The sequence below is a fragment of the Haliaeetus leucocephalus genome, unplaced genomic scaffold (genome assembly GCF_000737465.1).
Source record: "Haliaeetus leucocephalus isolate CR32 unplaced genomic scaffold, Haliaeetus_leucocephalus-4.0 Scaffold144, whole genome shotgun sequence".
In the NCBI taxonomy this organism is placed as follows: Eukaryota; Metazoa; Chordata; class Aves; order Accipitriformes; family Accipitridae; genus Haliaeetus; species Haliaeetus leucocephalus.
Window position 1 is genome coordinate 188,184 of NW_010972580.1, and position 27,512 is coordinate 215,695.

General features: G+C 41.6%; 1 protein-coding gene across 6 annotated transcripts in view; it reads right to left on the bottom strand.

The window, feature by feature from the left end:
• Positions 1-752: 752 nt before the first annotated feature.
• Positions 753-27,512, bottom strand: part of NSF (N-ethylmaleimide-sensitive factor) — an 83,816-nt gene continuing 57,056 nt past the window's right edge. For 2 of the 6 annotated variants that reach the window (XM_010561313.1, XM_010561312.1), the window contains exons 14-22: positions 24,350-24,445; positions 23,601-23,757; positions 22,320-22,453; positions 21,025-21,091; positions 20,751-20,830; positions 12,000-12,134; positions 11,049-11,162; positions 2,862-2,917; positions 759-2,273 (exon numbers count right to left, since the gene is read on the bottom strand). In XM_010561313.1, the coding sequence (XP_010559615.1) occupies positions 2,255-2,273; positions 2,862-2,917; positions 11,049-11,162; positions 12,000-12,134; positions 20,751-20,830; positions 21,025-21,091; positions 22,320-22,453; positions 23,601-23,757; positions 24,350-24,445 (858 nt within the window). In that variant the 3' untranslated portion in view covers positions 759-2,254. Of the gene's footprint in view, positions 2,473-2,861; positions 2,918-9,706; positions 9,756-9,799; positions 9,873-11,048; positions 11,163-11,999; positions 12,135-20,750; positions 20,831-21,024; positions 21,092-22,319; positions 22,454-23,600; positions 23,758-24,349; positions 24,446-27,512 lie in introns of those variants that run through there. The other 4 variants (XM_010561310.1, XM_010561311.1, XM_010561314.1 and 1 more) reach the window with 4 other exon arrangements.

Sequence of the window (27,512 nt, forward strand, 5' to 3'; positions counted from 1 at the left end):
CAGCCTTGTGGAGTGTTCTGAGCTTAAAAGCTTTATCAGTGGAAGCTATCTGTACATCTGCCCATCATCCCAAGCCTTTCTCCACCACACTCCAACCCCCCCAAAACCCACCCCAACACTTTGAAATATATTTGTCTTTGGTTAACAACTCAATTTTAGAGACAGTTATATTTCTGGAAGTTTCAGGAAAAAACAGCAACAGGGTAAGGAAGGGATTGAAGAATTTGGCTTTTACTGTTTAAAGCAATATAGTTCTCACTATAAAGCCACTCTTGCCCAGGCAGTGTCATGGAGAAAATGTGGTGTGAAGGTGCTGCCAGGAGTCATTCTCTTCTGCCACCTGCAGGAAACCTCTTGGGTGGAGATGTCAGAATAGTTTGGAATGGGTGGGATGTCACACCCAACAGTTTGCCCTGGTTTTCTGAGATGGCCTTCTTCAAGTGTGATACACCTAACACACACACACACACACGTGTACATCTTTGGGGCTTCCTCAGCACTGCAAGGTCCAGAAAACTCCAGAATGGGTTGGACCAGAGGTCTTCTCAGCCAACTCCTTTAAGACCACCTGTGGTCAAGCTATCCAGGCTGGGGATATATTCAATCCATCCATGCTTAGGGTGAGCATCGCTCTGGCTCTCAGCAGCCTGGGAATAGCTTTGCTGTCTTCATGCCATACATCAGCACTCTATATATACACCTCTGATCGACTAGCACCAAAAGACACACATGTCTCCCAGATCATCACAAGTAGTTGTGCTTTTTATTGAATCCATTGAATGTGCAATTAAACCAGGTATTTATTAATCAATATTTCTGGACAAAGACACAATAAGGTTTACATCATTTACTCCGAAATATAAGTTAATGTGTGCTGCTGTCACTAGGACTAGCAGAGGAAAGAAAGGAACAAATAAATTCACAAGATCGTACACAAAATGAGAGGGAATAATAACCACCGGGACTCGCAATGTCATCACAATACAACAGCACTGCCAAAGGAAAAGAAACCAGAGTGGAGTGACTAAAATATTCCGACTGCTGTAAGTATGCACTAAGGACTACAGTACCTTCACCTTTGGGCCTGAAAGAACGTGAAGCACCCTCTTTCCCTGGGAACACTGCTTTGGGTAAAGCTGCTAGCCTTTAGCAGCGTGTCTGGTCACGTTTAGGAAGCTACACTGACTAAGAGCTCATAAATGGCTTTGATTTCATGCCCCACCAAATTGAGGTATGTTCCATGAACCTTACTAAACATGTGGAGCCAAAGAACCAGAGGGGAGTAGCCTCATGCAGTCATCATCGACAGCATCTCATTGATGCAAGATGATTATTGGGGAACAACCACATAGCAAAGTTTGATACATTCCTTTATTTCAGTGCAAAAACATGGCAATACATATCTCGTGCATCTGCAGAGCTTGGATTCCTCTCTATCTCTAAGGAGGAATTTCAACCTTTGGTAACATGGCAAAAAAATGGGATATAATGAGGCTGGCTAATACCAAAGCTGCCATCTATATTGCACTCATGAAGAGCTTTCAGGCTGGAATCAGCATCTCTAGAACTGTTGTTGAATTAACAACAAGCTTTGATGCCTTAAATACTGGATTTGGAAGTTTCCTCTACTCTGATCAACATACTTCCCTGCCTTCTTCCAGTCCTTAATGCCACTAGCCAGTCTCTCTCATCAAGCCACAAAATACCTGGATATAAAAGAAAGCAGGTACTAGCATCTAGGCATTCTGGAGCTGAATTATTGTGGGCACTGTCTTCAGGTTATCAGCCTGGCTCAATGTTCAATGAAGCATAGGACGACATAACAAGAAACCGTTCATCAGATCAGGATAAGACAGAGTAGTACTTTAATATGCCTTCACCACAGACTGTCAGGTTTTATTAGAAGTCAGGATTTCTTTCCTATCATAGCAACTGGATGCTGGACACAAGTGAGCGTTAGCTTCAAACTTACAGGACATTTCCCCCATGCTAAAATCAAATGAGAACGCAGCCTTGCCTGCACAGAGACAGAAGCACAGTGTTCTAGAAGACACTTCCACACGACATCAGTATATTAAAGACAAAGAATAAAGATACTGTATTGCACTAAACATGCAGATTCCACATTGGGTTCTTGGAAACAGGGAAGCATTTCACTTTGTCCAGTGTGTTGAACATAGAAGAGTAAAGATCCCAGTGTATATTCTCCAGGTTGGTCACTTTTCCAGCTGTTGATCTTGCACTTGGTCCACCTTCAGTCTAGGGAGGGAACTCTTGCAAAAGAAGCCAAATCCATCAAGAAAGCATGCACATGTATAAAAGCATCAAGCACACACTGGAACCCACTCACATGTAGCCAGGATAGATACTGTTGTGAGTTTCCCCAGCACAGGTACTGCCCTACATGTATTAGAAAGTCATTTTCTAGGAGATGCCACTGTCAAGACTGGGCTCAACTATTCCCTGTGATACCTACAGGGGAAAGAGTATGACATCCTTCTCTCAGACAGGAGAAATACAAGAAATAAAAGTTCCAGATTTTAACTCTAGCAAAATCTCCTCTGACTTACTTTAACTAAAAAAAGCTAAACTGTGGTTCAATATCTCATTTAAATTTTAAAGTCACAGGTAAATTAAGAAAAGCAGAGAATTCAGGCATGCAGGTTCTCAAAAAGTCTTCAGGACTTCCTCCCTCCCAAAACAACTGGCATACAGATGTAAGGAGAACTGATCTATCTGTAAATATAGGAGGGGCCAACAATGAGATCAGATATAATACACTGCAGTTTCCCCTCAAAGAGGTACTTGTTTCTGAGCAGAAAAAAGAATTTTAAACAATGCTTTAAAATTAAAGTACTTACGTTCCTTCTTCTCTCAGAAGAGCCAAGAATTTTTTCACCCGATACTCAGGATCCATCTAAACACCAAACAAAACAGATGTCCGTTAATGCGGTGCAATCTTCCAAGTAGCCCAATACGAAAATGAGGCCACAAAGACAGCTGGAGATGCATGTGTGTGTGTTTGCTTTTCCCATGCATTGGCCTGGCCAGAGATCAGCCTGCTTGTTCAGAAGTTCTGCAGCTAAGTAGTGCAGATAACAGCACTGCACCAAGAGAAAAAGTCAGTTAGCACAAGCTTAGCATGCTCACATCGCTAGGAAATGAGCCAGACTGGAAACATACGCAAGCATTTCTATCAGGTATTTCTGTTTTCATGGCAGTCTGCACACTAGCTTCACCCCACAGTACCAATTCTAGCCTGGTTCTGCAGAAGCCAGGCCCATTCTGTGTCTGCTTCTATCTGCCCCTTTCCAGAGCTGGGGCAGCAAATTAAGCAGTTAGGACTAGAAGGGACTGAAGATGTCCTCAACTTTCCTCTGCCTTCCTTAGCCCTTACAGCTCCAGCACCACAGCACCAGAGGAAAGCAGCTTGCACATGGTGGGTTAACACATAAGTGAAAACTGAATCACAGCACAAGGCTTCTAGAACTTGCAGTACCAGCTTGTGTTGTGGCTCCATCAACCAGGAACATCCCCTAAATATCAGTCCTGCCTCTCCCCCAACACTGAGACAGAGACAACAGGGAAGCAGGAGGAAGGTCTGCTAAGGAGGCAGAGAATCAGGCTGCCATCAGAAGACACAACGTATAACTGCATCTGCCCTTTGTGCTGATGGATGGGCTGGTTGATCCTCTCTAATGTGAAAGACTCTAGGCAGATTGCCATCACTACACCAAAATACAGTGAGTTAGGACTATAAACATTTGGAAATTGGAGCCCGTTGGTTCTCAGAGTATCTTTGTGTTGCAACAGTTCATTTGGCCTAGAAACTCCAACTTCTGTTCACTCTGTAATCTTCATCAACACCTTGTATCTTTAACACACTGTCAAAAATACAGTGGGTTCATTCTGAAAATATTCAGTAAATGGTACTATGAAGCTGACTGGTGGTAAGATTCCCACCTCTATCACCCCCTTGGTAATAAATAGGCAAGTGCTCTAGAAAACATAAAACTGGGACTTATCCTTGGAGGGGGGAAGCAAAGTTTCAACATGTGCCCTGGCCTCCCCACAAACAGGCCGAACAAGGACCCTTGAACTCCTCTACCACTTTTTATATACCTAAAGGAAAATTTCCACCAATTCCAGATGTGAAGAAGTCATCTATTTAAAACCACGACCACTGCAACTAAGGGCAACACAAATGTCTTCAAAAACAGCTTGTAAGAAATTAAATCCTAAAACAACAACAGTATTACCAGTGATGCAGGCAGGGAAGAAACGGCCAATAAGAATTTCTGTTTTGTGCTAAGAAAAGCCTAAAAATGTGTAACTTCCTATCACTTTGAAATATGTCAGCAAGGCCAATACCTCAATACCAACTACTGAACTATTTCTAGATCAGAAAAATAAATTCACTGAAACAAGATGATTTAAAGAACTTAGTGAGGATCACTGAGCTATTAAATTGGGTTTTTAACATGCAAAGGAATACTGGTAATATTCAGGATCCCAGAAGGAAAGAAAGGATACCCCATCACCTAAAGCAGTGTTTGAAATGTATAATACACAGGTACTAAGAGAGGCACTGTTGTGCCACATAACTGGAGACCAGAAAGCTGGTGCTTGCAGTATCCCTCTAGCCTAAATCTTCTCCACAATCTCTCCCAGTCGTCACAAGGGAAAAGTACATCTGTCACTATTTCAGTTGTCCCATTTCTATGTGTAGACGTAGCACTCAGGGACATGGTTTAGTGGTAAACTTGGCAGTGTTAGGTTTATGGCTGGACTCTATCTTAAAGGTCTTTTCCAACCTAAACGATTCTATGATTATATCAGAAAGGCTGAAGACAATTGGGATAGGAGTACGTGCACATGGGCCACACACCCTGAACACTGATTACTTGGAAGTCCCCTTTCTCTCAGGGAATCCACAGGTGTAATAAGACTAAGCATGTGACTCTCACTTGGCAAAGGGTCTCAGATCTTCCCCATTCAAAGGGCTCTGGTCTGACCATGTGGCTGATCCTACTTAAGCAGGAGGTTGGACTAGGTGGCATCTTGAGGTGCATTCTGACTTCATTTATCCTATAGTCTTATGACAACTTAGCCACCTCTCTTCCTCTATTTCTAGATGTTTCCAGAAAGGCTAGTACTTGATAAAGGTGTGACCACAACTCCAGGTGGCCACACAAACAAAGTATCATTTACTGGCAAGTACAGACTAAATAACTGGGACAGCACAATGGACTGAAAACTGGTTAAACTGCTGGGCTCAAAAAGTTGTGATCGGTGGCATGAAGTCCAGCTGAAGGCCAGTCACTAGTGGTATATGCCAGGCATCCTATGGGAGCGAACACTCTTTAACCTCTTTATTAACAAACATGCTTTTGGGACAGAGTGCACCCTCATCAAGTTTGCAGATGACATGCAACTGGGAGGTGTGTTTCATGCACTTGATGATGGTGCTGTCAATCAGAGAGACCTCAGTTGGATGGAGATACAGACTGACACAAATCTCAAGCACTTCAACAAAGGGAAATGCAAAGTCTTCCACCCAGGCAGGAATAACCCCATGCACCAGTACAGGCTGGGGGACAACCAGCTGGAAAGTGACTTTGAAGAAAAGGACCTGAGGATCCTGGAGGACAAGTTGAACTTGAACCAGCAATGCGCCCTTGCAACAAAGATGGCCAACAGCATCCTGGGATTTGTTAGGAGGAACATTGCTACCAGATCGAGGGAGATGATTCTTCCCCTCTTCTCAGTGACACCACACCTGGAGGACAGTGTCCAGTTCAGAGCTCCCCAGTACAAGAGAGAGAGCGTCATACCAGAGAGAGTCCAGCAACAGGTCACAAGGATGATTAAATTTCTCAAGCGTCTGTCATACAAAGAGAGGCTGTGAGTCTGGAGTGGAGAAGACCCGGGACTGGGGAGGGCAGGGTGACTCTTACCAATGTGTATAAATACCTGATGGGAGGGAGTAAAGAAGAAGAGAGAGATGCTCTTCTGAGTGGTGCCCATTGACAGGGCAGGAGGTCACAGGCACAAATTGAAATGTAGTTCCACGTAAACAGAAAAGAAAGCTTTTCATTGCAAGGGTGATCACACACTATTAGGGACTGCCCATGGAGGTTATGGAGTCTCCATCCTTGGAGGTATTCAAGACCCAACTGGACATGGCCCTGAGCAACCTGTTCTAGTTCATTGTGCTTGGTTTGAGCAGGGGGCTGGACTAGACAAAGAGGAAAAAAATGCTATGGGTGCAATTAGCAGAGTGTATCTGTTTAGTACCTTCTTGCTGTCCATGACATTCACTCAAAGAGAAGGTCGTCATGAACAGTTTACCCTAGAGAACCAGATACCGTGCATGGCAAGCCAGATGAAGTGTTCACTGCAGTTCCTGGACAGGAGGTTCAAAAGTGGCTGAAACCTCAAGTTACATGGACAGCCAAAGCAAGCCTGGGAACCAGAGCTGCCAAGGCCAAACTTAAGCAAAAAGAATTACCAGCGTGCACACTCTCAACAAGCTTCAGACACAGCCCACAGAAGAAAGGGATTTGAGGAAAAGGACAAAATGCATTTGATCTTTGACCATGAGTAGAAAAGTGCATCTGAGAGAGATCCCTGGCCTTCTCAGATAAGACACACGGCATTTTTGTAGATACTGACAGTAAAGACATCTACTTCTGAAAGGACTTCTTCAGAGGAGTAACTCAAGTGGCAGCCCACCAAGTCCTCAGATTTGACTTTTCAGCTATGGTCCAAACTCAGAGACAGCTTCTCCATGAGAAAGCTGAAAGAGCTAGACAAATGAACTGCCAAGAAGTGGACCTTGCTGGCAACAGTGCAAAAGCCAAACTTCATCCACTCCTGTTGGAGCTGGAAAGGCCTGGTTCCCATCAAACGTTGATGTTAAAGAAGGTGGTGAGATGTCTGTAGTCATTTACACTTACACTTTCTGAAGGTCTGAACTGGATTAGATGATGTCCTGAGGTCCTTTCCAACAAGAATGATTCTGTGATTCTAAGATCTTAAGTATTCTGCAAATCAGGCAAACCAGTGAAAGGCAGCTTGATGATTAGAGAAACAGCAACTCACTACCATAAGCACTTGCACTCCATACAGAATCGCTGCTGAGGGCCAAAGGCAAAATCCATACAAGCATAGCAAATGTTTATGCTGCCAGGGACACCAATACCAACAGTCTTTGCACGAAACAGTGGATGAAGAGTCAAGACACTTTTTGCAGAGGACACAAAACTGGGCAATTTACTGAGTAAAGAGAGAATCCTTCATATCTCAGACTGACACAAGGAACAATGAACACTGAGATGGAGCAAGGTTCTGGCCATCGACAGAAAGCCCAAAGCTGATAAAAGGAGAATGTCACACAGAATAGTCAAAGGGCCTGGCATATTTAAAGTTTACTTATCTCACTGACTGACCAGGAACCAAGAGTATTATCTACCTGCAAAGAAGATGGTCCTGTTACCAGGACCTTGGTGAAACATTAGGAAACCACAGAAAAGTCATCACACTCAGGAAATAACAAAGGACCAATCAGATAGTTCTGTTAAAAAAACCAACATGATCCGAGATGGATATATACAAACAGATCTCTTCATTCCTGGAAAATCTGTACTAACGCCACCAGCTGAAATTCAAATTTGCAAATGTGAGCGTTCTGTTTCCCAAATCAAAGATGCTGCCTCCCCTTCCCTTTTCACTCGGACCTAAGAAAGTGGCCATGGTAAGACCCTTTGTCCATAATCAGTACTGACACAGTCTCTACAGACTCTTTGGGAGGAACAGCATTTATCTGCAGACACAGTATCTTGTCCAAAAGACAAAACCAGGAAGCTGAAATGCAACAAAGAGGCAAACTTGACCGAATAACTTACTAAAAAACACAAACACAAAACCAGAAAGTTGATCTACCCTGGAAGGAGCAGAAGAAGCAGCAGGTTTAGGACTCTTGAAAAGACCTTCTAGTGCCCTGTGAAAGGAGAAATGCTGCTGTCAAACTGGATGCAAGATTTTCTAGAAGAACAGTGGAGAGACTGACTCTGACACAGCTCAGACAGCTGGCAAGAAAATGGCTGTTCATTTCTAGGTGATGCAGTATCCCCAGGACATGCCTGGGTGCCCTTAGGAAAAAAGGCAACTGAAGAGAATTCATTAATCTTCAGTCCAGAGAAGAAGAGATACTCCAAGATGTGCATGCCCTTGAGTAGTACAGTACTCCTATAAACCTGTCATAAAATCCAAACTCTTAGTATGTCCAGATACAGCGTTGAGTTTAAAATAATATAGGCAATATTATATGATGACCTTTCAAAATAAGTTCCCATGTAAGTTAAAATACATTACAAACAGCTTAGATTAACTTAAGTTTTATTTATGCTAAACAGAAGTTACCAAATCAGGAAATACTGGAGGTGCAAAAAGGGGCTTTCTGGAAAGCTGCCTGGCTCATTCGGATTCCTACTCCAAGAAGGAGAGAGACCTTGGGTTTTGGAGTGTTGCCAGCAAGGTCCAAGAGCAACAAGACAGGCAGGCAAAATAAGCAGAAGGAACCAGCTCCCTAGCTATGGAAAAAGAAGGCTCATGTATCTAGCAGCACCCCAGGGTAGGGTTGCAGTATCAGGGCAGGGTGAAGCTAGCGTGGCACCTGATAGCACTGTGAGGTGGTCTAGGTACTGCAGCCAGGGATACTTCAAAACTAAACTCTTCTGGATTCTTGTGGCAAATCATGAGTGTACCCATTCATCAAAGACTTCTTTTGAACAAGAACATAACATCATTCCAGGACACTCAGTATATACAAGGTGACCAAAGTATATGAAACTAAATACGAGTAGTTTGACATTAAAGAAGGCCAGGAATAGCAATAAACATAGTTTGAGGGAAATTAAGCTGCCAAAAAGTGTGGGTTTACAAGGCTCATAAACAAGATAACAAAGCAACCCAAGATACCAGAGCAATCCAGTGATTCACAGTACTCTAAGAAAAGATTTTGACATTGAGAGACTGGTTCAGCAAGACTTTAGTCTGAAACAAACCGAAAGTCATTTGAACAGCTTAAGAATAGCTACATATAGCATATATTGGGTTTACTAGTCTAATAAAACAAAAAACACAGTTAGATTCAGTGACTGCAGAGAAAGAAACCAGGTGCACATTTTTTGCAAAGAATTGATTCACCATGGGATCTAATCAGCTGAATTTTGAGAAATTTCATCCATCAGTTGGAATTTTTAAGGTATTTCAGATTCAAATCTCTTTCTAAAAAGCTGTGGTCTAGCTCAGTGAAAAAAGGAACTAGTCTTGGACTTCTCATTTGGTGAAATTCTGCTTTCCTGTACAAGCTAGCCAAATTAGACATCATTGTGGTCTCTCAATGCATTCAGGTATGAGTGTTCTCCTATTTATTGAGAGCCTGTATTGCTTTCCTGTATTTATAGCAGTTCAGCAGACAGAGTCACGTAAACAGCTCAGACCTTTTGGAACAGAACTTCTTCATATTTAGCTTTCATATGCTATTACACAATTACCTGAATTGAGTGTAATAATGTAAGCCGCCTTGCTACCAACCATCCATGTATAGTAGCAAAGGTGGATTATCAATCATATCAGCAGTAGCAGTCCTTCATTTTACACTTGTTCAATTTGTCAGAAATGGCAGAGTCACAGTTTTGCCTGTCTTCTCCCAGCCTGATTGGTCATGGACTCATCTACAAAAGGGTGGTCTGGTTAACAAAAAAATAAATAAAAATGCACAAGACCAGTTTACCTGTCTGCACAGTCTAGGGCAGCGTGAAGACTCCCTACCTACAGCATCACAGGTGTGCAGTCATGGGGCAATCCTGTGAACAAGGCTGGGCTAAGCATTTCCACCCATGCTCCAGATTCAGAACTGCCCATAATTTACATAACCTTCACCTTCAGTTTTGAGAAGAACCAACACTTAAGGTCAAAGCAGCAAAAGAAAACATCCTGTGTCAGAAGAAGGAATCCATTGTCAAGGCTAAGTGAAATGGACTGCAACAGAGCCAGGCAGTCCCTGAAGGCCTGCACCCCTTAAATACATTTAATACATGTGAGCAATGACTTACTGACTTGCCTGTAGGTATGGAATTAAAAGCCAAGGAAGAAGAGGAAAAAGTAATCTAGATAAATGACTTTATTCCCTGAGGTGACATCCAGTCAGAGCACATCCTTAGTGCTGTGCAAGTTTTAACAGAAATGTGAATAGTGAACAGAGGGATACATGACTTATATGCTGCTAAACTACATGCCTCTTAGCTTATGCTCAGCCTCTCCTAGGAAGATCTAAGGACAGTTCACTCAGCTGCACTAAATCCATTTGATGTGAAAAGAGAGTGTGTGCGAGGCGGGGGGGGGGGGAGGACTCAGAAGGGCGCTGAAATGTCAGCCACGGAGGATTAGAGCTGCATGCTACACCCTCTCATTTTTAGCATGCATATACTGTCGAGCACAAGCTTGATGGCTGGCTTGCAGGCATAGATGATGGGTGCGGGGGAGGGTTAAGAGCTACATATTTCTACCCTCTGCAATTATTTTCTTTAAAGTGCTGAAAGTGGAAAATAAAGAGGAGCGCAGCTGAACAGCCTGACAGATTTATCTTCTTCAGGGAAAGAGAACATACACCTGCACAGGCACCTTTTTCTTTAAAAAAAAAAAAAAACTTAAGTGATTGCTATCTGCAATCTTAACATGCTGGGTGTAGAGAAGAAATTTCATGAAAGGTAAGTTAATCCAATCCCTCCAGTTGCCAGATGCTCTTCTCTGAAGTGCAGCTCTAAACAGCCTATAGGCACTGTAGTTTTTAAAGATTTCTCCGTGGACCAAGACCTGGTGATTTCTTTGTTCAGAAAATTTCTTCTCACTGTAGCTCTTTTCTCAATTAAACCGATTCGAAGGCTCCTACCACATAGCTAACATAGGAGTCTGCAGAGAAGTGGGAACTTCTAAGACTGCTCTATTTATCACAGTCCTTCCTGGACCAGAAACATTCTTACTTGTAATGACATTTCTATCAGCATCAGCAGCTTCTTGATACCAATCCAGACAGACTTCCCTTTGACATTCTGTGCAATAGTGCTGCGTTCCTTGTCTTTGAAGTTACCCAGGAGCTGGAGGGGGAAAAAGAAGAAAAAAAAAAAAAGAAAAAACCAAAATAAAATAAAGAAATCAACAACAGGAGACTGTCAGTAGGAATGATGCTACCTAACTCAGGAAAAAGGGAATGAGAAGCCAGAAAGCATTTTCTAGCTCAGAAGGAAAATTTGTTGCAATATGTCTAAACAAGGCAAAACACTTAAATTCTTTTATTCCATAATGGTTCTTTTGATAACATCTCTAATTGAACAGTTAGTGATTCTCTTTTATGATCCATTCTAGGTTTTCTCCAGATTAGAGTCTAGAAGGAACACAGTGGCTCAAGCCACAGTAAGTTTTCAAAACTGCTGCAAGAGCGTCTATGTCTTTCAGGCTTTAGGGATATTATCATTGTGACAGTTTTGCAAGTCTGCACAAAAGATTTGTCTGTTAAGTTTATTTTAACAGCCTTCAATATTCACTACAATTTCCACTATGGCATAGAATAAGAAGCCATTAAGGGCATGAATTTATAAAGAACCTATAATCTCTTCAGCACCAAACACCTTCATCTGATGTTGTTCCAATTCATGAGAGCTTGGCACCCTCCAGGCACGTTCAAGTTTAAGTGCCCCGATTATAATTATTACCCACTTTCATGCTGTCGGAACAAACAAACTTCTTCTCTAGATCTACCATTCTCTCATTTTGACTTAATTTATTGTATCGAAAACTAATTCAGAGAAGCCTTAGAACTGTTATGTTATGGCATAATGTTAAGAGGGACAGTGTTCCCAAATGCAGAGCTACCACAAAATCACTCATTTCCAGCAATTTTTGAGCTTATTTGTCATCCTTGAACTTTTTCTTACCTCCAAAGCCTCCATCAGCTGCTCCCCTGTTGCAATGTTGGGCACATGAATCGTAGTGCTGAAAGCGTTCAGCATTTCCATTTCCTGCAGGACATCTTTGCGACTGGTGGTTCCAATGATTAGAAGCTTGCGACCCTGTCCACACAATGGAATAAGTGTCAAGAAAGGGAAAACAAGAGAAAAAGAGGAGAACCCGCCTTGGGAAGCTTCAGCTAACTAGAAATTAAAAATAGAAAATGGCCATGTAAAAATATGACTTCAAATAAAATTAATAGGATTAAATGTCTCAGTAATTGAGGTAGTCAACATTAACCATACAAGACTAGGATCACATTCCAGAGTAATGCCACCAATGGGGTCCAAAAATTATGGTACACAGAAGACCCACTCATACTTACAGCTTTCCTACCTTACCTTTCCTTCTAAATTCATCACTATAAATAGCTGAATCCTCATTAAATTTAAAAATACGAGCAAACCCCCACTCCCAAAAGCTGAATTACAGATGACTTCTCAGGGGAACACTCTGTCTTTAGAAATCCTGTGGGTACAGTGAATTCTCTGCCACTGTACAGACAGTTCCAATGGTTTTACAGCTCACGCTTTAAGAGCGGAGGTTGCCGTAAGTTCGTAAGACTTCCCATTGCCAGTGTGGTTATATAAAAGGACAGTACCACGTCTGGCAACCTCTGAGTTCAAACCGACAGTGCACACACCAATTTCAAGTTGGCCTGAGCAATAACAGGGTTTATAAATAATAGAGCAACGAATGGAAAACATCAACTGCCAATAAAAATCAACTTTTGCTAGTTCATCTCGAAAATGGCATTTCTATGCTATTTGAATTTGACCATGCAGTGTTCAGACACTGACAAATGTTGGCTGACAAAAGGAGCTTTTGACATTATCAGCTGTGATCAGTCCCTTTTCCAATTCAGTACACAAGGAGCCCATGAGTTGAGGGGAGGCCTAGCTGGCCAAGTATGCTCCTCATTTGCTGTACAGAAGTTTAGCTGATGCTCAGAGACAAAGAGTAAAGTTCTCTACTTCAACTTTGTGACACAAAACCCTGTTCATCATAAAAAAAACAAAACAAACAAAAAACCTAAAAACCATGCCCACAGAGCAGTCAGAATTAATATCATTAAGTGCTTTGCATTCCTTTGACAAAGGATGAAAACCTATTTAAACTTCATACATCTCTGATGAAGATGATGCATCTTTGCAACATTTGTTTATTTTTCCCTGAGTGCCATTGTATTCACTGACTTTTTGTGTTTCAACAGATTACACTCCTGCTTTGGGCGATGGACAATGAGAAAGCACCAGAACTGGTAACGAACTCAAGTGCTCACTTCAAGTTTGTTTTTAGCCTAAGACAGCACAAGGAAGTAATGCCTGGCAGGTTGAAACCAGCGCATGCCCCAGGTCACGAGCTTCACACAAAGGCTTTGTCAGGGAAACACTGTGCTAACCCTTCTGTGTATTAATCACTGCCTACATCTCAGGAGGCACCACACTCACCAGCTCAGTCACCTCTTTAGAGGGGGAAATCCTCAGAAACCTACTGGGCAATTTAATGGGGAAAAGCAGCCAATTCCTGAACTGACAACAGCAATGCCAGGTTTAAAACTTCAGTGGGAGTAGGGAATGCTTTATTACTAGACAAAACTCACCTGCTGGCGGCGCACAGCAGGCAGAAAAAGGTCTGTCTAAAACTGTCTGTAGGTAGCCTTAAGAAGGGCATACAATGTCTGCAGAAAGCATAAATACAACTATTCTGTAGGCTGCTGCTTCCACTATGTTCTGCATGTCCATGGCTTTACAATTGCACATTATTTGTTTCCTTTTTGATGGTTATTGTGTAGCAAGGCCAGGAAAATATTTTATCATTTTACAAGTTTGAGCCAAATCTGAGCAATTCAGTAAGATCTTGCATGCAAAGATGAAAAAACAATGCACTCAGTGGAGAGTAAGTGAATGGCATTTGATCCTCACTGCTACAAGGAATTCAGAAAGCTCCATCAGGTGCTCATTTTCAGCTAAAGCACTTAACAGACCTAGAAAAATAAATGATGCTTGGCAACAGAAAAGCGTTTTGCCTACATGAAGGCAAAATTTCAGCAGTCTTCATCTTTGGAGGGGGTTGGTAAAACAGACTTTAAACACAGGTTTGGAAGCTGTGTGAAATGAGTCCCGCAAGAACACTTGAACCATCACCTGCTCGTGAACCACAGAAGTGTGGTACAAACACCTTTAACATTTGCTCTGAAATTACTACCCAATGACAAGCTTAAAAGGTGCCTTGAATTCACTAAGATATTCTTGGGATAACAGCACATGTGACAGAAGAACTGATGCATGCTTAAAATCTTCAGAACGCAGACACAGGGATTATCAGCAGATTTGATTGAGAAAATTTAATCTCGATTCTGATTTACTTTGCTTTCATGGTTGCTCTATATTTCCTCAACACACTGTCCTCAGTGAGTTTTTGTTCAGTTCATACATAATGCTGATATATCTGATATTATATATGCTATAACTCAGTAAAAAGTATAAGCCCTGTAAGGAAAATTTCTGCTACATTATTCTAAAAATTGTAACAAGTCATATGCATGCTGTTGGGCACCTTCAAACAGTTTTCTTGTTATACAGGTAAGGTATTAGGGTACAAAGGAAGCCAAAGAAAGACTGTAACAGAACTGAGATCTCCAAAACATGCACCAACTCCCTCTTGCAAGCACAAATCCATGCAATGCTATACCACCAAGACCAATCTGCTTTACAAGCTATAGCAATTCTTCTAAAAAAATGTTTATTACTGTATGTAATTCTCAAAATCCAGAACAGTTTAGGTAAGGGATTGTGTTAGTAACAGTTTCCCATGAACTATGAGCATTTTAGGGGGGAAAAAAAATGCTCAACTGCAGCCAGTAAGGCAGTATTTGTTCCCAAAATATAGCTAACAGCATGGGTACAGTGCCTGGCACAGCAGATAAGACATCAATCAAGGGAATAACAACTTGCAGACTAACTTCTTGAAGGATGCTACCTGAGCAACTTCTACATGGATGAAGTCCATGCTTGATTAAAAGAAAAACGGAGTCTAGTTTGGGGTTTCATCAGAGACTAAAAGGCCTCACCAGGAAAGGCTGTAAGCAGCATAGAAATTATAATTAGTGAGGTGAGTTTTACCTCCTGTAACTTCAGGTGTCCACGTATGATCTCATTCTCTGCATTTCCTTCTCAGTTAATGGAGCCCAGATGACACATACGTCCTCCCAGAAAAGCTGCCTACACTCTGGACTCATACAGCAAACTATTTTCTAAACAACTAGTTCAGTCGTAGAAAACCAAACCGCTGACAGCCACATTTAGTCAGATGAATCCCAAACTTGCTGTAAATCAGGCCAGCAGACAATTACTACACACACAAAAATGACTCTAAATGACTTATTACCATTTAGGAAAGCCACTGGAATCAGTCATTGTGGCAAGTTCTGTGAAAATACTAGCTCAGTACTAAACCTTACTCAAAATGCAAGCACGCAGATGTTTTTAAGATGGGAAAAAGAGTAAAACGAAAGTCATTCTACCGTATGAATCCAGGGTGCTCCTTAAGACACTATGCAACTGTAGCCATTTCAAATACAATTTCAAATACATCACTGAGTTGGAGAAATCAGAGGAAAGCAATGGGGATGGTCAGAGATACAGAGTAACTTCCCTAAATAGACTCTTGGTAAATTGATGGGGGGTAAACAGAGAGGTCTATAAAATCATACATGTTGTAGAGGAGATGAGGGGGGAAAACTGCTGTTTCTCAAAATAAAAACTAGGGAGCACTACATGAAATTATCAAGCATCAGTTTTAAACTGAACAAAAGGATGTTTGCTTTCACCATACAGCTCAGTTGAACTCAAGCAAGCATGACACTAAGAATGACAAAAACTTAAAATGGTTCAAAAGCAATAGAACAAGTTAATAGAGGTCAGATCCATCAGCAATTTTTAGATATCTCTGTTAGGATCCATGCTCAGGACCCTGAACCACTGACAACTGAATGGTTGAAAACTCCTCAGAACAGACGGCTACTCTGCAAAACAGTGCTTAAAATTTTTCAACAGCTCCACCCAAAACATACTGATTTCTTCTTCCCTGCTTTCTTCAAAAGAAGCTATGCGCTTCAACTTGCTACCTTTAAACTTGACCCACTGGAAAACCAGTTACCATAAAACAAGCATAATCTCTGCTGTATCAATTACTAAAAGAAAATGAAGTGTCAGGAGTCCCTTGTACTTTTCAAAGTCTCAGGCAACTTGCTCAGCAAACAAGTGGAAAACTTACAAGTCAGAAATGTTTTGCCCCAGGCATTACCACAAAAGCATGAAAACCCATCAAGCCAAACTGAAAAAGCTGCCCTCATCCAACTACTCTGCAGTGACAACACACCACAGGATATCACTGGATTTATTCTTGCTATTGTGAGATGTACTGCTGAAGTGCCCCCATTTTCAGAAATATTCACATTTTTGAGCCTTAATTTCTACAGCAGCCATTGCAAAGGCAATGGGCCATGTGTTCAGCCTATAGAAGATCAGGATTCAATCTGAACTTCCAAAAATCAGGCCTAACAAGAGGAACCTACCAAGTAAGGAGGAACTTGGCTTTTCAACAGCTTAAGATCATTTGGTGTCAGACTCATTATCAGGGAAGTTCGAGGCCTAGTTCTTCCATCAACAGAGATTAGATACAGGCACATCACTTAAGTTTGGATTCATCCTGCCCAGTTTTAGGCAATGGAAGTGCCCCAGTTCGGAGCCCAAGATCCCTCTACACTGATGGGGGGATACCGAGTAGAGAGGTGCATGTCTTGCCCCCCTGCCTTGTAGAAGTGGGATAACACCAGATTTTACCTCTCTACTACAGGAATTATATCTGAATAAAGGATATAGTCATGCAGAGAACTATGGGACTCAAAGATCAAAAGAGGAAATAGTTTTAAACAACTACATTTTCAAGCATTATGACATTGATTCTTCTAACACAGTATTCACTTCCTAATGAGCACCATATTACTGCATTGACTACCAAAGACAAACTAGAACATAATTACATAAACTCTGCTACAAGCAAATGGAGTCTCGACACGTCAGTGGAGTCTCAATTACAGAATTTCAGCAAATCTAGCCAGTCCTAGGCAAGGGGAGTTGAGGGGAACTTGAACTATGCTATAACCAAGTATTGGCAGATACCAAAGTGCGTCTGTCAGTCACCCACTAGCTGTTCACTCAAATTTGGACTCTTGTACATTTTTATGCATGTGTTTTGGGGTATCAACAATTCTTCACATGTAATGGGAGAAAACACAATTCCGCAGTTTACATGTATAAAGGTAACACTGCTGTTGATTGGAGTTTCTTCCAATTCACACCAAGTGATGTGGAATCAGGAATGCATCTGGGATTATATCAAAGAAGATTATTTCCCCCTTTCCCCCGTCAACTTTCATAAATCGGCAAAAGCCTCCAGTGTCCCGGAGAGGAAAGGGGCTGGGGGCCTCTGGGAGCAGTGGAAGGGCATCTACAAGAGTGGTTGAGAGCATCTCGCTAAGCCAGACATTTCATAACAGTGCACAAATTGTACGTCCAGCTTAGCGCGGAGATGCTGCAAATGGTCTTTCACCCTTTGAGCCAATTGTTAGCTTTTCACAGGAACCAGCAGGGAAGCACATGTGAAACCTCTGTGGGGCTGGTGAGTGTCTCCATGCCTTGTGTGACTCTGCATGTAGATGAAGCAGCTTCGGCTTTCGGAGCTGCTGCTGCTTAGTTCTCAGAGAAGTCCTTTTCTCCCGCTTGGCTCCCTGCTGCGACAGTCCTTTTCAGTCTTTCTATCCCTCCCCAGTCTCTTCTCCTGCACAACACAGGGAAACTTGATTGAAATAAAGACCTAAGAGAACATGGTTTATTTTCTTCTCTTCAATCCATTTTAGAAAAGATTTTTAATTGGTTTTAAAAAAGATGCTATACAAAATGCAATGTTTTTCAGTCTTCCTGAACTAGTAGTAATAGATACCACTATTTAAGCATTGCTGAGTGGAACTAGCAAGAATGAGCTCTGACCAGGAATTTAAAGCAAACTCAGAGATGTTTCTAGTTTCTTTAAAGTCGAACATGTTTACTCTCAAAACTTCTGCAAAGTACAAACAAGGCAGAAAGCCCAGAAAACCAGAAGCTTCAAGAATCTGCCCTTCCCACACCACGTTAAAGTCATATAGCCTCAATAGGAAGAGGGGAGCCTGGGAGGCAGCTTTCATACACCAATTCAACAGAGACATATACCTCAATGCATAATTAATAAGATTTCATCCCAGAAATGCTCCTCTTACACATGTAGCCTACAGTAATTGTAGGAAACTGCTTGCACATTAAGTATACTCTCTGCAAGTGATGTGACAACACCGTGTGAATACATAATCTGGGCCACAAAGATGGGAGCAGCAGAGCTGCACTGCTGAAACGCACCCTCCGCTTCCCACTCACTCATTGCTTGTGGTTTCAACTGCTTCATCGTTCCGGTTTCTAAGCTCTTCAAATTCAACTCTATATTTCAGGCTCCTCTGACTAGTGAAACGGTAAAAAGCCTATCTGATAGCAATGGAGAACAGGGTATTGTCTCCCCAGCATCTTGCCAACGATTTCTCTCAGCACAGGGACGTGCCTGGCACGTCCCAGGACGCTCCATTTTTACAAGGAATGAACCTAAACCATGATCCCAATCCCACAGAAATTCATGTTGGTTCGACCTCATGGAGCAGGTTAGTACCACTGATGCTATTCATGCACATTTAAAGCATGTATCTGAACCTCAAATTACAACAACCCCCACCCCAAAAAACAGCCATTACTTCCAATTAAATTGCTCCCCAAAGGAAATAGTCATCTCAGTGGGGACTTGGAAAGGCATTGATTAACCAGCAGTATTATCTCCCTTGTGGGTTTCCCCACTTGACCTTACAACCCCGAGTCTCTATGCCCAAATTCAATCTTTTTCATGGTAAACATTCACAGCAGAAAAGGCCTTTTCCTGCATAACTCTACCTCTTATACACTGCTGGGTTTGTTTTTTTTAATGAAAAAAAAATCCCCATGTGCCATGACTATCACAGGGAACTCACAATGAACATGCTAGGAAAAACCCTATCATCAGAACTGCCAAACTAGGTCAGCCCAAAGGGTCCGTCTAATCCAATGTCCTAACTTCCACAGTAGCCAACAGTGGACACTTAAAAAAAAAGAAAAAAAACCCACATCATCAATCAAACAGTGACATTTCCTCAGAAAACTCTGTCTCTACCCTCCAACAATTTATGGCTTAAGTCACCGTAATATTGGCTGTCAACCCCAAGTCTTCCAGCCTCAAGGGCATTTCAAACATTGCAAAGTACAAATCTCTAGCAACATGCATAAACTTGGCAAATATCTGAGAGCTTCAAGCCCTGCATCCTGCTTTCAGGGAGACTCAAGTGCCGACAAAAGTGCATCTAAGCAGCAAAACACATTCAGAGGATGCAATGATAAAATGGACAATTTAATATTTTAAGTTCCTTTGACAACTGAACCAAATCAAGTTCTGTTTTCTCCTATTGATTTATGGGAACAATCATTTCCTGGTACTGTGGGAAAAACTAGCAATGGGTCAATGATTACATGAGATTATGACAATCAAAAATGGTTATGCTGTTGCGTACAGGCAACCTTCCCGTTCCAACGTATGTGATAACGGAATCCAAGTTTTATATTAGAGACTTCACATGGCATAGAAAGCTCAGTGGGAAAAATCTTTTTTCTCCCAGGTTGACAGTCACAAAGGGAACTTCAGGGCCTGTGGCATCACAATTTAGTTCAAAGTTCTATATTTGAAAGGTCTTTTTACCAAACTCTCTAATGAAAACAATGCTTACACATACGTTACTGTTTCCAGGATATTAAAAATTACAAAAAAACCTACTTCATCCAGGCTGTGCTTCTCTGCTTTTTCCTGACACTAACTTTCAAGGTTTTCCTGTATGTTATTTATTCGTGCAGATACTGTCACACACACAGAGCAGAATTCCAGTGAACAACAGGAGAAATGGCAAACAAAAAAGAAGAGTCCCTGCCTGCTTGTCTCATTCAGCACAAGCTTCAGAAATGTTATCACTTGTGATGTTCTTAAATCTCATCAAGTCAGAAAGTGCAAATACACAGGATCAGCACAAGATGTAAGATCTTAAGCTTTCCTCACCCATCATAATTAACACCTGATAATTTCAATTTAAGAACAAATTAAAACCCTGACATCCACAATCATACATTACTTAGAAATTGATTTCTAAATAAGGAGGGAGCACATGGTTGAGCCAGGGATTGATTTGGACTAAACAGTTCCTTAGTTAATCAGAAAGTAGACAGCTTGCACGTTTACGTTTTACATGAGGAAGGTTAAACTTGTTTCCTTAGCAGTATTTTTATGGCTAACTGCAGAAGATTCAGCCTTAAGTAATTAGATAATTAAAGCTGAATCCTTTGTGGTTATCCTAGAAATGTCTAACTGAATGAACAGCAGCAGGCTAGGATTAACTTGACTGAATCGGAGACAATAGCACTAATACCACTGGCAGCACAGCAGCTATCAGCAAGACACAAAGCTCTCCACTGTCAAAATTTATAGGAATAGGGCATCCCATCCTTCGATTACTTTCTTACCTGAGGGGGGGCCTTCTTTAGCAGTACAAGAAGGGCTTGCAAGACCAGATTAGAGAACCGTGGTCCGATTGGGACATAATCTGAAATGAAAAATGCATTTTAATGCCCACTAAGCAGATACACATTTAAGCCACTTCACTGTATAAAAAAAAGTTCAAGGTTCCTGAAGTAAATGGTTCCAGATCATTTCCAGTTTGCAGTATTTCAATACCGCAAATACTTCAATATTTCTGCACAGCAGACAACATAGCTCTCTCTCAGCATCCTAACTCACCTAGAAGTCTCTCAATGTCGTCCACGACAACACAGCTGAGTTGGGACTTGTATGCATCATCAAAGATCTAAAAAACAGCAAAATGACTCATTGTTAAATCTCAGCAGCAAAACTACAATAGTCATGATAGGACCTGTTGACGTGTTTTTAGCTAAACACAGCAGTATTTAGAGGAATAAACAGAGAATGAAGAAGATAAGTACCAAGAGACTAGACTCTACCTGCACTTAATAAAACATTACCATCTCAACAAATTCAGAGCTCAGTTTTCTTCATTTACCCCATACACTTTGTAAAAAAGGCAGCTGCCCTGCATTTAATTGTAAACAATGGATTAAAATAGAGCACCACTCCTCTGTTTTTTGGAGCTGGGGCAATACTGATAAGATAACAACACACACACAAATCCCCCACAATTGTAAGGCAATTATGAAGCTTTTCTACCCAGGCTGGATATTGGCTGCTTTTCACAACAGCATACTGCAGGGAGAACAGACCTACTCAGGTATAGATTGAGCCTCCACATCACCCTTTACAGAGCAGCAAACCAGTGTCCTGCAAAGCTTTGGATTTAAACAATAAGTAGCACTAAGGACATCAGTGGTACTGCAGGCCTATCTCCAGCATATGCTGATTCAAGTGAAGTCCAAAAAGCTCCTTTTTGAATCTAAATTACAAACGGGGCTTCCAGCTATGAATACATTGCTTCTCTTAGAAACTATGCAATCCTGCAACAAACTGATTTTAGAGTAACATTTCACTTACATGGTTCATTCAGTATCATTCAGCTAGAAGAATAAGTGCTGGCTTGCTTCAGTAAATGAAATCTCCTTCCTTCAACCTGGCTACTTGAAATGATTTAAGATGTCCAACTTGTCTGCATTACCCCTGCTCCCCAAGCTGTTAAAACTCTTGTTTAACTAAACATTACCACCTCAAAACTGTTCCTAGTCTCATTCAGGCAGGATCTATTCTTTCCAAGTGCAACCCTAAGCCCCTCCTGCCTTCACATTTGCAGACGAAGCTCCAGACTTGCTCATCACAGATCAGGTGTTTCATTCCACTGTTAGTCATGGTTACGTATCAGGCCCAATTGGGACAGAGCCTTGAAATTTTCCCTGAGTCACTTTGTGTCAGTGCCACAAAAACATTCATTCAACTTTATAAATATATGCACAGGAATTTAGGACCTACAGAGAGCAGAAAACACAGCCACTAGGGTAATTCACTTTTCCGTTCACTAGAGAACATAGAATTGAATTGTAATCAAGCAAAAGAGTAGGATGCATAAGTACCTTCTTCATAGCTTGGCACTTGGCCGTTTCAGAAAATCCGATCATCTTATCAGGAGAACAGATCTTGATAAAGGGAAAGTTGGATTCTTCTGCTATTTTTGCTGCTAAAGCAGTCTTCCCACTGTGGGGGGGACCTGAAACAAAGGATAAACATAATGAAAAAAAACAGAGAAAACAGCTCTGGTAAGGCTCAGCACAGATGATATTTTAAGCATGCTTATAATCTCATTCAGAGGTATCTGCATTTTGAATTGACCTTTTCTTCTACTTGCAGAAGCAACACACTAACTCCTAGTGCAATCCAGTCCTCCAGATGAAGGAAATTAATGCAAGTATTTGAGCACATGCAGACTGATTTGCCATGAAACCAACACAAAAGAGGACGTTACACATTTTGTAGGACTGGCCACTGTACCAAAGTTAGCATGTGTTTGTATTTTGGAGAAACTTCTTGAACTATGTTTATGCCCCTTCTAAATATGATTTCTGCAGGTACTGTGGCAAATTAGTCAACAGCATGAATGCCAGGTAAATACTGACAAAGACAATGTGTTATTTGCCTGAATTCACATCAGAATAATTCTAACAGACAAAAGACACTTCTTAATCTATATACCCAATACAAATCAATTTGGAGTGCAAGAAGGTATTGCATACAAGTGATATGTTGGCCACGAGCACACAGAATTATTCAAGTAATCTATTCAAGGTTAATTTCAAAGCTACAGCCTGCTAAAAGCAATCCTGGTAATCCAGATTTTTTTACTTCAGGAAAAGAAAGAGGGAAGCACTATATAACAAATTCTACTCCAGTATCTGTAACATAGATATTGGAACTAGCTTCGTAGACTCTTCATAGTCAATAACAGTCTGGACAGAGGGCAATCCACCTCTAACAGCAGACATCTAAATGTGGCCAGGCAAACTGTTGTCTGAACTCAGCTAATTACACTGATGAGCTCTCCCATGACTTCAAAGAGAATTTAGACAACTAACTCAGCTAGAGATGTTCACACTGTATAGCATCCACATTTCGGTTAACTGGGTACATTCACTTCTCCATTGTTCAGAGAACAGGATTTCTCTCAGGTTGAGAAGCCAGTTTTAATATCTAAAGCAATTTTACTCAAGTAAACTGAAAGAGCAATTCTGGTTCCCCCCCCATGTGTTACTTTTATGTACAGTTGCAGGATGTAACAGATGACCACTTGGTAACTGATAGGAATAGTTTACAGAAGTCACTTGGGGTTGGTTTTTGTTTTTTTTTTTCCTTAAATTTACCTTCTAGAAGAACGCTAACCAAGGGAGTGCGGTCGCTGTTCTTAGTTTGTTGAACAAGCAGCTCCCCATCATCCAATACCCTTGTTACTGGATCACCCCACTTAATAATACCATTCATGATGTAGCTTGCATAGTCTTCCTGGTTGGTTCCAAACGCCTGTATTAACAGAGGGGAACATGTATTTTAGCGAGAAATTTTGCATTACATCAGAAAAACATGAAACAATTAAACATCACCAAAGTGACCAGGACCAAGACTCTGGAAAATGCTTAAGTGAGACAGTCAGTACTGGAAGACCCATTGGTGACATGTACCCTCATATTTCATATACCCTCAAAACAAATTCTGATCATTGCAAGTGGCCAGTGGGTTCTGAATCCACAGCATTTAAAGACGATTCTCAAAAACAAGGCTTAAACCTCTTACTACAGTCCATATTAAAGCTGTCATCCATTAACTGAAGTAGCCTAAAATGCAGAGTGTACATACAACAAACGAGAAGAAATTCCAAGTTGCTCTTTTTATTTGTTCTATTCCTTCTTATGATTCTTGCATGCAACAGAAGGTACAAAACAGAGCCTTAGCAATGCAGGCAGAAGGAGGCTCCCTACTTTAATTCCTACAACACAGGACACAGTATGTCAGCCCATGGTGCACCACTGCATGTCTGATCCCAGAAGGAAGTTGCTATCTCATGTCATTAACTGTACTGGGTGACTATTACAGGAGTTACATAATGCCTACTTACTGGTTTGATATCATTCTCCAATGATGCAAAGAAGTCTCCTCTTGTCACACGCAAGCTCTCTGCCTTCTCCATATCCACTTCCACTTTGTTGCTGGCCTAATAAAGGCAATAAAAGACACTGAAGTACAGCAGCACCGCATACAACCTCTTCCATCCCCTTCCAACTTCCATCCACAGATCCAACCCTGTAGCTGGTCTGTGTCAATAAGAAAAATGCTTCTTAACAGGACATTTGTTGGACATATGCTGGATACCACTGGAGCAATCATCACCTTCACAGAACGACATCATATGCCAGCCCCACAAAGTCATTAAGTAACAGTTGCTCCACTCCACTGGGTGGAAAGCTGAAGTGAAGAGTATGGCCATGACCTCACATTTCAGAGAAGCCATCCCAGCTAAGAACAAGATGGAAGATCTGCACCATCCTTGCTGCTATACTACCTTGACTACATAAACCAAATATCAGTGAGGCTCAGACTGGTGCCCAGTGTGGGACTTAATCTCACCTAATTTCTAAAAGTTACTGGAGTTATGTAAGTTCCCTTTAGAGTAGGGAACTACTCTTTCCATTTAGAGGCTGTAGAAAAAAATCTTCATTATGCTTTCTGGGTGCTGCATGGGAAGGGGAAGCCTCATTCATTGCATGACTTTTTTCAGAAAGACAAATTAAAGTTTGGTTTAACCCAACTCTGAATCTAGTTCACATCATCTTTGGCAACTAAGCCAAAAATAAGAGTTATTCACACACCTCTATTTCAGAAGGTTTTAGCTTTCTATTCAAACCAAGCACTTTCCTCTCCATACAAGAAAGTCTTTAAGGGGACTGGTAAATACTAGTTTTCTTTCTGCTTTGTCTTCATTTGCTTCAGTTCTATGAAAGCCGTGAATCTTCCCAGGGCAGCACTATCAGTATTACTTGGAATAAATAACCTGCAGTTAGCTCAGCTCATAGTGGACTCCTTTCTATATGAAAAGCATCACCTTTTTCCCTTCTGCCATTCCCAAACCATCCAGCAACACTTAAAAGCTAAAGACTGGAAGCAAACACACAGCAGAGACAGCACTACTGCAATCTTCTCTTGTAAGGAATTTCTCAATCACAACTAGACATACCACTAGGAGGTGGCCCAAAGCTGCTCACTCTGGAGCCAGTAGAAGTTTTTAATTCTTGAAAACAACTTGAGAGTAGCCTTCAAAGCTGAAGACTTTATTCAGATGTCTGTAGACTTCAAAGCCAGCTGTAGATGTATTACTGAGTATAGCTGCAGCTCCACAATATGGAGCAGCTCCATTTACTAGGATTATTTGTAGACCTGCTAGTACATTGATTGCCTCGGGCAGCAACCACGAATTAAATTGATTTAATCATGGAATCATAGAATACCAGGTTGGAAGGGACTCTCAAGGATCATCTGGTCCAACCTTTCTTGGCAAAAGCCACATCTAGACAAGATGGCCCAGCACCCTGTCCAGCCGAACCTTAAAAGTGTCCAATGTTGGGGAATCCACCACTACCCTGGAGAGATTATTCCAATGGCTGATTGTTCTCATTGTGAAAAATCTTCCTTGTGCCCAGTTGGAATCTCTCCAGGAGTAACTTATAACAATTACCCCTCATCTTTTCCATGTGACTCCTTGTAAAAAGGGAGTCTCCACCTTCTTTGTAGCCACCCTTTAAATACCGGAACACGGTGCTAAGGTATTCCCTAAGCCTTCTTTTATCAAGGCTGAAACAAACCCAGTTCTCTCAGCCTTTCCTCATATGGCAGGCTTCCCAGTCCTTTGATCATCTTTGTGGCCCTTCTCTGGACCCTCTCCAGCCTGTCCACAGCTTTTATACATACTGGGGACCAAAACTGAACACAGTATTCCAGGTGTGGCCTGACAAACACTGAGTGGAGTGGGATAATGACTTCTTTATCTCTGCTGGTGATGCCCTTGTTGATGCAATCCAGCATCCTGTTGGCTTTTTTTGCCACAGCAGCGCACTGTTCACCCATATTGAGCTTGTTGTGCACCAGGACCCCCAGGTTCCTTTCCACAGAGCTGCTCCAAGCCAGGTAGATCCCAGCCTGTGCTGCACTCCTGGATTATGTTTTCCCACGTGCAAGACCTTACACTTGTCCTTGCTGAACTTCGTAAGGGTCTTGTTAGCCCACTCTTCCCGCCTATCCAGGTCTTCCTTCAGGGTGGTTCTCCCTTCCAAAGTGTCCACTTCCCCACTCAGTTTGGAATCATCAGCAAACTTATCAGGGTACACTTGATCCCATCATCTGGATCACTTATGAAGAAATTAAACAGCGTTGGGCCCAATATCGATCCCTGGGGGACCCCACTTGCGACAGGTTGCCAGTTTGAAAAGGAGCTATTTACCACCACCCTCTGGGTGCAGCCTGTCAGTCAGTTCCCCACCCACCACTTGTCTAGACCATTACACATCAGTTTCTCTAGGAGGAGGTTGTGGAAAAACACATCAAAAGCATTGGAGAAATCCAGGTGGACAATGTCCAATGCTCACCTTTTCTACTCAATGGCATACAAAACCTGGCTATTGCATACTAATCCTATGATTACAGTCCGCTGAGGATCCCGAGTGGAGTTCGATATATCAGAAAAAGGATTAGTTACAAGAGGGGGCAGAAGCTGATCTGTGAAAAGCAATTCATCTAACTGTTAAGTGGTAAGGCAGAAACCTATTTTGTAAGTAGCATAGAGAGAAGGCAAAAGATCTTCATTCTTTTCCACTAAAGTGCAGCCTTGAAAGACTTTTGATAATTTCTGAATTTCCCAATTATACCATAACAAATTTCTCTAGATTCCAAAACAAATATAATTTTCATTGAAAGTTACCCAAGTCTTACTACACCAGCTGCTTCTACCTGAGAGTATAGTAGCCCTACCTGATCTGATAGCTCAGGAAGTAAAAATTTGGGATTTCAAAGGGTTTCTTGGAAGGCATAGCAACCTCTATCACCTTTGCTAAAGACCAAGGTGATGGACGAGTCAAATAACTTTAACCCTCAAAGACATGTCTGAGACATCCTCTTCTGACCAGGATGATCTACAAGAACAAGGAGTACACTTGAGCATGGGAAGGAAAAAATAATAATAAAAATAATCACATTATGCCTGTCTTGTAGAGTAGCACATGCAGCCTCTA